This window comes from Manis javanica, chromosome 13 (genome assembly GCF_040802235.1).
Source record: "Manis javanica isolate MJ-LG chromosome 13, MJ_LKY, whole genome shotgun sequence".
Taxonomy (NCBI): Eukaryota; Metazoa; Chordata; class Mammalia; order Pholidota; family Manidae; genus Manis; species Manis javanica.
Genome location: NC_133168.1, coordinates 38,789,611 through 38,802,217, shown reverse-complemented (window position 1 = coordinate 38,802,217; position 12,607 = coordinate 38,789,611). Strand labels below are relative to the sequence as shown.

The following is a 12,607-nucleotide window of genomic DNA, read 5'->3' as shown; positions in this document are numbered from 1 at the left end:
GTACCTTTGTTATTCAAGATGTTACTTTTCTAAGTGAATATGCTTCATAACATAAACAAAATGAGAATATATACATGAAAGAAGACTCTTGGTATTTTCCATGAGAAATACTAATAGTACATTTTTCCCTCCTCATAGTTCACTTACTTTTTTTTTTTAAATATGAAAGACCTTTTCTACAAAAAGTAGAAAGGTGACGCAAAGATGGACTCTGCCTTCCATGTTTAGATGCAAAGCAGCTTCAGAATGAAAATAATAACCCAAGAGAACAAAATGTGAATGATAATTTTAAAGTGATATATTTTTCTTGGAGTGTTATAAATGCATAGAAGTAGTGTTTTGACACTGAATTGGGAAAAAACTTATTCTGAAATAGAAACAATACATTTTGCACTTTCCGACTGAAAAAGCAAATACTTTAATGACAAATAATATATCACAAAGTGGTATACTACATTCGTAATACATAACAACCTCTCTGGTGCCGTTATTTACTAACACATCAGAAGCCCTTATTGTACTGTCTATTGTTTTTGTCCACAATCTAGATATGGCATTTATTTATTTATTTTTTAGAAGAGAAAGCACAGGATAGCCATAATGCTTGAAGAAAAGTAATGAAAATATCAAAATCTAAATTATAAGAAGTCTGTTTCTTTTAGTACTCTGCAACTCTTGAGCATGATTACAAGCTGAAGTAGAGCTACTCCTACATGTCTTGCTGTTATGTTTTGGTTTTGGTTATTATTGTTAAGGGTATAGTTTCTTTTGACCCAAACATGACTATCCTTCCTTTCTCAGGCCAACACCTTTTTCCCCCTTTATCCTTTTATTCTTAATGTGCCAGAGGGGCTTCCTTTTGTTGTTTCCTCTTCTAAGATGCAACTCTCTGCCATGGATAGCATGAAAAACTGCTAAGTTAAGTAACAAATACATTGGATAGTCACTCTTACTAATGAAAGAAAAATGTAATTCTGCTGGTTTAGGCAACAGCTGTCTTTCCTAATGAACTTTTGCTGAGCTAATAATAATGAAGGGCAAAAGACATGTATCCATATTCTTAATCTCCCTGCCACAGTCATCTTAATCAAGGAACTTTTGTGGGAGAGGGAAAGAACAGGGCTTGTTAGATTAGGGTCATGAGGGACTTCACTAGTGCGTACGGATGTTATAGACTAAGTAGTTCTTGACTCTGTTTTCACATTTGCCATTTCTGCAATCATGATCAGCCTCTATCAGATTTCTTACTTGTATGAAATACAGGTACTCAAACTTAACTACTGTCTGTAGGTCTTGATTATTGCTTGATTAAAAACTATTATAGACCCTAAGTAGGGACTTTAAGTATGTTGAACTCATCTACCAAAATCAGCACAAGGAGCTTATTTTCTTTGTATAATTATCTTTCTAAAATACACAGTTTACAGCAAAAAGTAGAAAAATGCCTTGAAGATGGAATTCGCCTTCCCATGTTAGATGCAAAGCAGCTTCAGAATGAAAATGATAACCTGAGAGAACAAAATGAGAATGCTAATAAGGTCAGTACATATCTTTGATAATAAATGTGAAGTCTACTATATGGATATGTGTGTACATATAAATACACAATTTATAGTTATTTTATTTGATACCTATTTTTGTTAATAGCTTATGGAAATTTTTGTTTGAATATTTTTATCTGGACATAAAATAGCAATTTAAGTAAATTTAAATTAAAGCCAAACTAAGGTAATTACTTCTTGGCAAAAACAAATGACTAAATTATTCAGTCTGTTTCAAAGTTATTTTTATGAACTGCATGAATTAGAGAAAAGTTTTATCAAGTACTAGAGGAATACTTTTGCAGTTTTACATTTGTGTGAAGGAAATCATATGTTGATTTAAAGGATACTTGGTATGAATACTTCTGTAAAAAAAATCACACTGTGATTTTTAAAAAGAAATTCATAATTTTCCCTGTGCTTTTCATTTTCTTGGAATATGGGTACTTTTAAAAAGCAATGGAAAAAATAATTTGATTCAGACTTACGTATTTCCTCTTTTTTAGATAATAGACAGCCAACAAAATGAGATTGATAGAATGATTTTAGAAATTCAGGTAAGGAATGTTTGTGCTTAGCTTAATTTATCTATGTACTAATTTGCTCTTAATGGTTACATAAGCTAAAAAATATTAAAAGATTAATAGCGCTTGAGGTGACGCTGTAAATTCTTTAATATTTATCTTTCAGTGTTTTAGAATGAAAATGCTATTTGGTAAATCAGTTCTTCAAAAAATTGTGAAGATTTTCCTTCTCTGTTCCTTACCTCTTTTTAATTGGGTATAGTCTTTCACTACTACTGATAATCCATTTGGTTAAGGTCAGCAGTGATCTACTAAAGTAGACTGTTTTTAGTCCATATGACTGGACAAGAGCCCCCTCCCTCCTGACAATTCCATATATTATTCTTTCTGTATTATCAAAGTGTAACACTTTGTCTACATATTTGTATCTTTACTCCTATTTAGTTTCTTGAGAATGGAGACTTACGGTAGATCATCTACACATTTAAAGCATATCTGCAAGTGTCTAAGTCTGCATTAGATACAGATACAGTGGAGTTTATGCTATAATTAAGGAGAGAGTTCTGAATGAAGATAACCAGAGGAACAGCATTCCAGGCAAAGAAAGTAACCGGTGCTATGAATGTGCCTGGTATATTCCAGGACTGGCAAGAAGGCTACCAGTCTAGAATGCAGTGATTATTAGTAGAGTGCTTAGAGATGATGGTGGAAAGTAGCCTAGGGTCAGATCACGTAGGGGTATGTCTTTGTATTCTATTCTAAGTATGATGGAAAGCCACTGGACAAGTTTTCTGAATAAATTTTTATTTTTATACTTCCTATTCTTAAAAATGGTAGTGAAAAAGAAAAAAGTCAATGATTTGAGTGTCAGAATTCTAGACAGTCTACTTTGATTGTCTTTTAGCCATAGTAAGTTTACCTCAACGAGGTATGTGGGCTTGCTGCATTGACTTACAGAGGTTTTACTCTTTTATTTGTATTCCTACAGACATAACTTGAGTTATTCTGTAAGCTATTCAAATCACAAGGTGGTTAGGTTCCCTCAGCCGTTATTATCTGACTTACTACAGACCATAAAGAGAATTTCTGTTTCATTTGGTAACATTTTCAGAAGAAAATCCAATGAGTCAGTATTGTCCTTTGGCATTGAAATTTTGGTGAATAAGACTTGTGACACTTTATCTATCATATACTATCACTCACATTATAGATGTTCAGTATGTTTGTGTTAATTTAAATGGACATGTTTCCCATTTGTGGGGACATCAATCAAGTCTTTTAGTCACATTTACATATGTCATTACTTTGCATAAATGAATATGGAGAATAATATGTAATTACATGCCATTCCATTCTTTGATCTTAAAAGCCTGAGTAAACATTCTATTTCTTCAAACTAAAGAATGGAAGTCTAATTAATGAGTTCCCTTTATCCCCAAATATTTGTGTCTAGACAATATACTCATTAATTCTTATCTTTTGAAGCAATTGCTTTTTAGGGGGAGGAGGAGAAAGGGGGTGGCCTAAGCCATTTTGGGATCTAGGTCTGTAGATCTAATATACTGTTTGCTCACAGAGACAGACAGCAAATGTTGATAACTGGCTAACTTAGCTATATTTATCAAGATACTATTTAAATAGAAAATTTTAGATGGAGACAAATATGCCACAGGTAATGAGAAGTATTTTGCTTAACGTTACTTAAATTTGTTGTTTTTTTTGCAACTCACAGCTGAAAAGCTAGTTTTTTTGCTTGCTATTTCATAATATGTGATGAATATAAAAAGATGTGTACTCTGTAAACACCTGAAAATATTGCCATTTCTGAAAAACAGGTGCTAATGATTTCCCTTTTTCCACATCTGCTTATATAAAAAAATGGCCAGCCTTATTCCTATGTAGGTTATGATGTCTTTCTCAGAAGCTATAGCTGTTTTTTAATTTCTTCAAAGTCTTTTGCATAGCCAAAATAACACAAAATACTTTATAATTAAGTATAGCAGGGAACTTCCAACTATTTTTACCATGAATTATACATTTAGCAATCACTGTAGCATTAAATTTATTATAAAATTTCACTGCCATTATAGTTTGCATGTTTTGTTCCTGCATAGTGCCAGAAAATTTTTCCACTTTAGAGTATTTAGTATTACTAGAATTTCTTGTTTCACTGCTTCTTTATGTCCCTGCAAACTATCAAGAAGGGCAAATTTGTTAAGAATTTATTTGCTTGAATTGGAGTATTACATTGTCTTGGGTACAAGCAGGTTATTCTTATAGTTTAAATTTTATGACAAAAGAGGAAAACAAAATCCCTTGCTATATTTATTTTATGTCCAATTTATAGGAGATAAAAATAAGACATTGTTACAAAGTGAAAATGCTTTATTTAAAATACAGCTGTAGTTTACTACCTTGCACCAGAAGTCAAATAAATAACTGGTTTAAGTCAGTGGCAAGTTTATTGACTCACAACTTTTAAAGTTGGGTAGAGATCATTATTGCACTAGTTGTATTGCATTTGTTTTCAATACAGAAAAAGTAGTACTTCATGTAAAAATCTATGCTGATTTTGAAATTGAGCTTGGTGCTATAAAAGTACAGATTTATCTACTATTTTGTTCATCTGTCAAGATATTGTTAATTGTCATGAATAACTTGTTTTATTCATTGATCTTTTGAAAATATTGCCTTTCTTTGTGTCCATGAAACTAATATAGCTAAACTGGCTTCTTCTCCTACAGGTTTTTCTTCTGTCAATATGCAATATAAAAAGACATTTTGCAGTAGAATGTTCCCCATCATTTCTGTAAACATGGCTGCAGTCAAAATGTGAATGAGTTCTTCATTGGGCATTACTTTCCTTCCTATTTGTTCCTCAAAAGCACATTTTACTTACATAATCCTGTTTTCACTGACATGCTATCATTGTATATTACTACTGTACTCCTTTGGCAGAAGAGATACAGAGTAAAAGAAAATTGTTAGGTTTGTTTTCTCTGACATATTAAAGCGTTTCCTCACTGAAAACACACATTTGAATGGCCTTTCTGAATTGACAGCTATCAGTGAACAACAATATCACAAAAGACAGAATGATATTTAAAAGACATTAAGACTGCTCACTCTTAAAGGCATGTCTGGAATGATTCCAGGCTCAAAACTGTAATGATCTATCCTGTTTTTGGCACTTCAAGAGAAGGTATTTCTAGTCTCAGAAGATTTTATTACAATTTTTAACAAATCTTTTTTAAAGGCTACATCTAGTAGATTTTCTAAGTAGAAATGGTCAGAAAATGGATAAGCTAATAGAGTGTTTTACAGATGGGATATAACTTTTCTTTAATAGAAACATATTAATTGATTCAATAGTTCCTATTATTGGTTGTTGTGTATCTACTATTTTAATGTTGTCCTAATTTGAGTTGTGTCCTGACATGAAGTTCTTTCTTCCTAAAGTTTTTTTAATTTTTAAGAAGTTTTACCTATGTGAAATCACTTAATAATGCATGAAAAACTAAAAATATTCTTAACAGAAATACTAATTTTTGAAGAGCTTAGCAGCCAAAAAACAGTCTTCTATCAAAGGAAAATTAGCTGTTTAAAAAAAGCTCTCTCTCAAGTGTTTGTATTTATGAAGAAAATAATCTTTACATGTAGGCCTATTGTATGCATGTTATAGTTGCTTAATTATAATGTTAGAAAAACATGTAAAAGGTGGATTTAACTTTTGATAAAATCAAAGTTCTTTGTGCCTGAGGTGGGGAATTGCAGGAAGGGAGTCAGCTCACTTGAATCATGAAAGAATATTCTTGAGCCTGTATATGCTGTGAGTGGTCACCAGACTTTATGAATATTCAAATTATTTGGGATGATTTTTAAAACACAGATTTCTGGTGCCATTGTGAACCTAATGAATCAGTATCTCTGGGATGAAGCCTGAAATACGTATTGTTGACAAATTCCCCAGGCAGTTCTTACTTAGAGCCTGACAGCAGTCCTAGTTCTAGAGGTTTTGGGAAGTATAATAATGATACTCAGCATGCTCGTTGGACCAAAAGTGGGAATTGACTGGGTGACTGAGGTTTAAGGGGGGAAAAAAAGTTTAGTTCTGAAATACCTGGATGTGTTCTTGACATATTTAAACTGTTTTGATTTGCCTGATTGCAGATCAGGAGCTGAAATGAAAGGAACCCAAACAGGTTGTTTTTTCCTTTATGTTGTGCTGATTATTTTATAACAGTTTTATTGAGATGTCATTCACATACCCTACAATCACCCTTTTAAAATGTACAATTCAGTAATTTTTAATATACTCGCAGGTATATGGAACCCAGACCATAGTCTATTTTAGAACCTTTTATGACCTCATAAACTCCTTACCTTTAGCTATCACTCCCTTAAACCCCATCCCCTCCCCAGCCATAAGCAATCACTAATCTACTTCTTGTCTTTATGTCTATTCTAGACATTTTTTTATTAAGGTATCATTGATATACACTCTTAAGAAGGTTTCACAAGAAAAACAATGTGGTTATTACATTCACCCTTATTGTCAAATCCCCCACCAATGGACACTCCATTGCAGTCGCTGTCCATCTGTGTAGTAAGATGCCACAGAGTCCCTATTTGTCTTCTCTGAGCTACCCTGTCTAGATATTTTATATAAAGGTAATATGTGGTCTTTTGTGACTACTTCACCGACCACACCAGTTGTTAACCTCTGTTAACTGCCAGCTCTATTGTTTTCAACAGTGCCGTGTGTCATAAATTGCTTCACAGACTGATCTGTTCTAGTTCCTTTGAAGGAATAGTTCCTTAAATTAGTGTTTGAGATTTGTTCTGTTCCCAGGGTGTGTTTCCCAGTTGTCTCTTTTACTGTTTCTTTCTGGGAGCCTACAGTTTAGCCTATATCTCCAATGACTCTAACAGTATCCTCCCAAATGCCTTTCACCACAACCTCTACTGTTTTTAAGAGTGCCCTTAGGTTTGAACTTCACAGTCTGTTGCAAATGAATTCAGATCCTCGTGATAGACATTCAGAGCTCTCTGTTCTGTGGCATGCTTCTCTCCAGGCAAAAATCTCTGAGCCAAGTCAGTGCAGGTGGGAACAATGTGAAGCTTCTCTTAAGTGACTCTCCAGGAGGTGAGCACTCAGTGGACAGAGGGTAGGCAGCAACTCTAGATCTCAGCTTGCCTCTCCCAATGTGAAACCCTTGCCCCAGAAGCCAAGGTAAGGGTAATTAGGGCCCCAGTAATTCTTGGTGGTGCCACACCGAGGTAAAGCCTCACGGAGCCTGGACAGAAGGGAGCCCCCACCTTCTGGTTATAGTTGGCCTGGAACTTAGCCTCAGATACAAGTATTTGAGGCAGGATGAGAAATGCTGATGTCCTGCCCCTCCTGGGAAGATAGTGATCCAGCTGGGAGCTGTGGGAAGGGGGAGCCCTGTGCTATCGATTCTCCCAGTCTGGAGTGGGATTTCCCTTTCACTGAGCTGTGGGAGTGTAGGGATGGAGTGGATTTTGTTTAAATGAACCACAGACTTTTTGCTGTTCTGAGCTTCAGTAGATTTTCTTGAATACAGGTTTCTTTATATCTTCACTTGCTGTAGGACCATTTCCAAAATCTTTATCTTTTTTTTTTTTTTTGAGAGGGCATCTCTCATATTTATTGATCAAATGGTTGTTAACAACAATAAAATTCTGTATAGGGGAGTCAATGCACAATGCATAATCATTAATCCATCTCAAGCCTAATTCTCGTCAGTCTCCAATCTTCTGAAGCATAATGAACAAGTTCTTACATGGTGAACAAATTCTTACATAGTGAATAAGTTCTTACATGGTGAACAGTACAAGGGCAGTCATCACAGAAACTTTCAGTTTTGATCACGCATTATGAACTATAAACAATCAGGTCAAATATGAATATTCATTTGATTTTTATATTTAATTTATATGTGTATCCCACATTTCTCCCTTTATTATTATTATTATTTTTATTTTTAATAAAATGCTGAAGTGGTAGGTAGATGCAAGATAAAGGTAGAAAACATAGTTTAGTGTTGTAAGAGAGCAATTGTAGATGATCAGGTGTGTGCCTGTAGACTATGTGTTAATCCAAGCTAGACAAGGGCATTAAAACATCCACGGATGCAGAAGATTTCTCTCAAAACAGGGGAGGGGTGAGGTACTAAGCTTCACCACTGTTGATCCCCAATTTCTCACCTGATGGCCCCCCTGCGACTGTGCCTGTCTTAGGTTGTTCCTCCCTTAAGGAATCTTACCCGTCTCTGGCTAACCAGTCATCTTCCAGGGCCATACAGGGAGATGTAAAGTTGGTAAGTGAGAGAGAAGCAATATTGTTTGAAAAGGTTAGCTTTTTACTTCTTTGCAGATTTATGCCCTGTGGCTTCTATGCCCAGCATTTGTCTTGAGGTATCTTTGCCACTTGGAGGAATTATGATACTCGGTAAATTCGATATGAGGCACGAATTCTATTTAAGGGTTGTAATTAGGAAGGAAGAAGAACAGCTATAGAGGTAGCAGATGGAAGAAAACATGGGAGGATTGATTATTTCTTTGACATATCTTCTTGTAGAGTAACTTAAGCATGTATAGGTTTTAAACTACTAACTAAATTGCGCACACACATTAACATAATAGGAATACAGTTACATAACCAAAGCAGATCTATAATTACCAGCCATCTCCAGTGAAGCCAAGAAAACCATTTAGGCACCCTAGGCATTTGTGAAAATTTGTTTATGCTATGATGGATATTGTCCAACTGTACTTGAACAGTCTGAGAGAAATCAGACAAATTAAAACAACCCATTCCTGGGAACTGTTCACATCCCATATGTTCTTTTAACCGTAGATAGTCTGTAGTCGTAAGATTTTGGAGCGCTACAACTTGCACTTCTCCTAATTCTTGGTTGAGTTCCAGCAGTATAGATCCAGTCAAATTTGTTGTTTTACTGTATGCATAGGCCAGCTTAGATATCTCCTTCTTCATTCCAATGGCAAGCCCAGGAACCGGTGGGATAGATGCAGCTACAACCGCAGAATCGCCTGGATCTTTGTTGAGGTTTTTTGATGATCATCTTCTGGTATGACTCTTCCAGAGAGTGCTGGTGTTGGAAGTTCTTCTTCATATCGTATCTTAGTTCATTTTCTGGGTAGCAAAATTAGGCTTTGATCTTCTGTATAAACATAAACAGACCCTTTGCCCACACTTTGATATGCCCTTTATACCATTGTGTAGAACGCATTGGAGGTCACCACACAGGAACTGCTTTTTTTTTTTTAAGAGAAAGGAATATTATCAGAAAAGTGTACCTCCATAGCTGATCGTCTGACACCCTTTAAGTGATCAAAATTAAGGATATTTAAAGCATGTGTTAATTGTTGATTTACCATTAGTTTTATCCTATCAAGGAGTAATCCCCCTTTTCTTTCTTTCTTTTTTTTTTTAATCTTTAATCTACACTTACATGAAGAATATTATGTTTACTAGGCTCTCCCCTATACCAGGTCCCCCCTATAAACCACTTTACAGTCACTGTCCATCAGCATAGCGAAATGTTGTGGAATCACTACTTGTCTTCTCTGTGTTGTACAGCCCTCCCCTTTCTCCCTTCCCCCCATGCATGCTAATCTTAATACCCCCCTTCTTCTTCCCCACCCTTATCCCTCCCTACCCACCCATCCTCCCCAGTCCCTTTCCCTTTGGTACCTGTTAGTCCATTTTTGGGTTCTGTAATTCCGCTGCTGTTCAAAATCTTTATCTTTAAATGTGTTCTTTTATAGTTTTTACTGGGGAGCAGGTCTGAGGAGCTCCTCATACCATCATACTGGAAGCAGAACTCTCAGGCAGATTGATTTTAAAATTATATCAGGTGGCAAGATAATAGTTAACTTAAGAAAGGAATTTGAGCCATCCATTGTCTTTAATACTTATCAACAGGAACCTTTTTAAAAATGGTAATTTTTATGGTATTTGCATATGTCATATTTCTCTTAGTTTTCCCAAATATTTTTTAAATTCTCGCTTTTATCAATATGGATGAATGAGGAAAAGGGATTTAGCATTTGTCCAGACTTAGGTCAAAGTGACCTAGTCTGCCCAGTGCAGAAATGTTAGTGATGGTGCTGATGCTCCATGATACAGGAACCAGTCTTCCTGATTTATATTTAATATCTATAAACTTCACAGTGGACTTACAAAGTGGGAAAAAGCATCTTCTTTGTATACATGGAGTTGCCATGATATAAAAAGGTGTGCCCAGGGTCTCAGATGAGATTCTGATTCATGTCTGCCTGACCTCAGAGTTTGTGCTCTTGGCTGCCTCAAAATGAAAACTCCCAAGAGAAACACAAAAATGCTCAGTATAAGTGTTAGTCTGATCTCTTCTTTGTGTAAGCTTTAGAGGAGGGATTTGTTTTAAGGGTTTTTACCTCGAATGAAAGATACTTAAACTAGAGCACATTGGAAAACTATTGTTCTGTGCAAAGCACCTCACATTCAGTTGCCTAGAAGTAGAATTTGTAAATTTTGTCTCCAAAGTGAGTTTTTTTAATACGTTACACCCCATAGTATGGTGTCATTATTAGCTCCTTGAAATCAAATAACATGCATGGTTTTGTTATCTGACACTTATTTCAAGAGTTTTATAATGGGTACTCTAAAGGTCTTTGAACAATTCTTACCCAATTCAGCACTTAGCTCAGTGCTTTGTATATAAAAGATGGTCAGTAATTATTTTTGAATGAGTAAGCATAGCTTTTCACTTAAAAACTAAATTAAGTACTGAGTAGTTACTTCTTCATACTTTTTCATGTATTTATTAATTCAACTCCTCAATAACTCTTAACAGAGTTTCTACCATGGGCCAGGCACTCTTCTAGGAGATAACCAGTGAACAAAACAGACCAAAAACCTTTGCTCACAAAAAATTCATCCATAATGCCAATTTGGAACAGGCTTCTCCCCCCACCACCCCAGCTTTATTGGGTATAATTGACAAACAAAATTATAAAATATTTGAAGTGTATGTCATAGTGATTTGATACAGGAAATGAACTTTTTAAAATTTTATATAGGAAGAAAGGAATTGATGTTTTTGCATAAATATTTTGTACTAGGTAAAACTTACTTAGGCTTTGTGATTGTAAGCAAGCATACCAATTCAGTTTAGCCTAAGGAAAAATAGTAGACTCTCCTGTATTTTAAAAATGCAGAAATATCTGTGGAACCCATAAGTAGGAATGAAGCCAGTCTTCAGAAGAGGCTTTTTTGCTTCTCTCATTGCAGGGTTTGTCATTGTTTTCTCTCTCTGCAGACTGACTTCCTTTCCCTCTTTAACTCTCATGGCAAAATATGGCTGTCCCATAGCCCCTAAGTTCTACAGTTCATTTCCAGTCACTTACAGAGACTTAATTCACAGAGCATGGGGTCCAGTTCCTCAGTTTTGGTCAAGTGTTCACTCAGCCTGCTCCAGTGAGCTATGACCCAAGGCTATAGAGTCCCAGTACAAATATTACTTCCTGTGATTCGTGGAGTCTGTGAATAGGCAGACACTCAAAAGTATTGTCTGCATACCCATTGCATAATTTTCAGAGTACCTTACAGTGTTGTAACTTCTTGCTGATGTATTTGGAGCCTAAAAAGACTGAATAACTTACTTATGATTGCACAGCACATAAGCTGTGGACCCAGAATCTAGTTTTGTCTGACTCCAAAATTTTATGCTGTTACCATGAATTCTGTACTTCAGTTTTTATTTTTTAACTGTTCACTTATTTATTTCTTAATGAGATTTAATTGACACATAACATATGTGAAGTATACAACATGATTATTTGGTATTTTTATATAATGTGAAATCATCACAAGAAGTCTAGTTTACATCCTTCACCACTTACTTTTTATTTTCCTTGTGATAGCTTTTAAGATCTACTCTCTCAGAAACTTTCAAATATACAATATGGCATTGTTAACTATGGACCATGCTGTACGTTAAATCTCCAGGACTTATTTTATGACTAGGAGTTTATGCCTCTTGATTCCTTTCACCCATTTTGTTCCTCTTCCCCTCTGCTTCTGGCAACCACTAATGTGTTCTGTTATCTGTAAGTTTAATTTCACATATAAGTGAGATCATAAAGTATTTTTCTTTGTCTGACTTATCTCACTAAGCATAATGCCCTCAATGTCCAACCACATTGTCACAAGTGGCAAGATTTACTTTTTTATAGCTAATATTCCACTGCATAAACCACATTGTATATACCAAAATTTCTTTATCCATTCATCCATCAGTGGACACCTAGGTTGTCTCCATGTGTTGGCTTTATAGATAATGCTGCACTGGACATGGGGATGCAGATATCATTTTGAGTTAGTGTTTTTGTTTTTTAAAATAAATTCCAAGAAATAGAATTGCTAGACTATGTGATAGTTATATTTTTAATTTTTTGAGGAACCTCCATAGTGTTTTCCATAGTGGTTACACCAATCTACATTCCCACCAACAGTGT

At 35.1% G+C, this 12,607-nt stretch overlaps 1 protein-coding gene across 1 annotated transcript in view; it reads left to right on the top strand.

Annotated features, from left to right (window-relative positions):
* Positions 1–12,607, top strand: part of CEP85L (centrosomal protein 85 like) — a 174,361-nt gene that overhangs the window by 145,830 nt on the left and 15,924 nt on the right. Inside the window, exons 9-10 of the mRNA XM_017680016.3 lie at positions 1,421–1,538; positions 2,048–2,098. Of these exons, the coding sequence (XP_017535505.3) occupies positions 1,421–1,538; positions 2,048–2,098 (169 nt within the window). The remainder of the gene's footprint in view (positions 1–1,420; positions 1,539–2,047; positions 2,099–12,607) is intronic.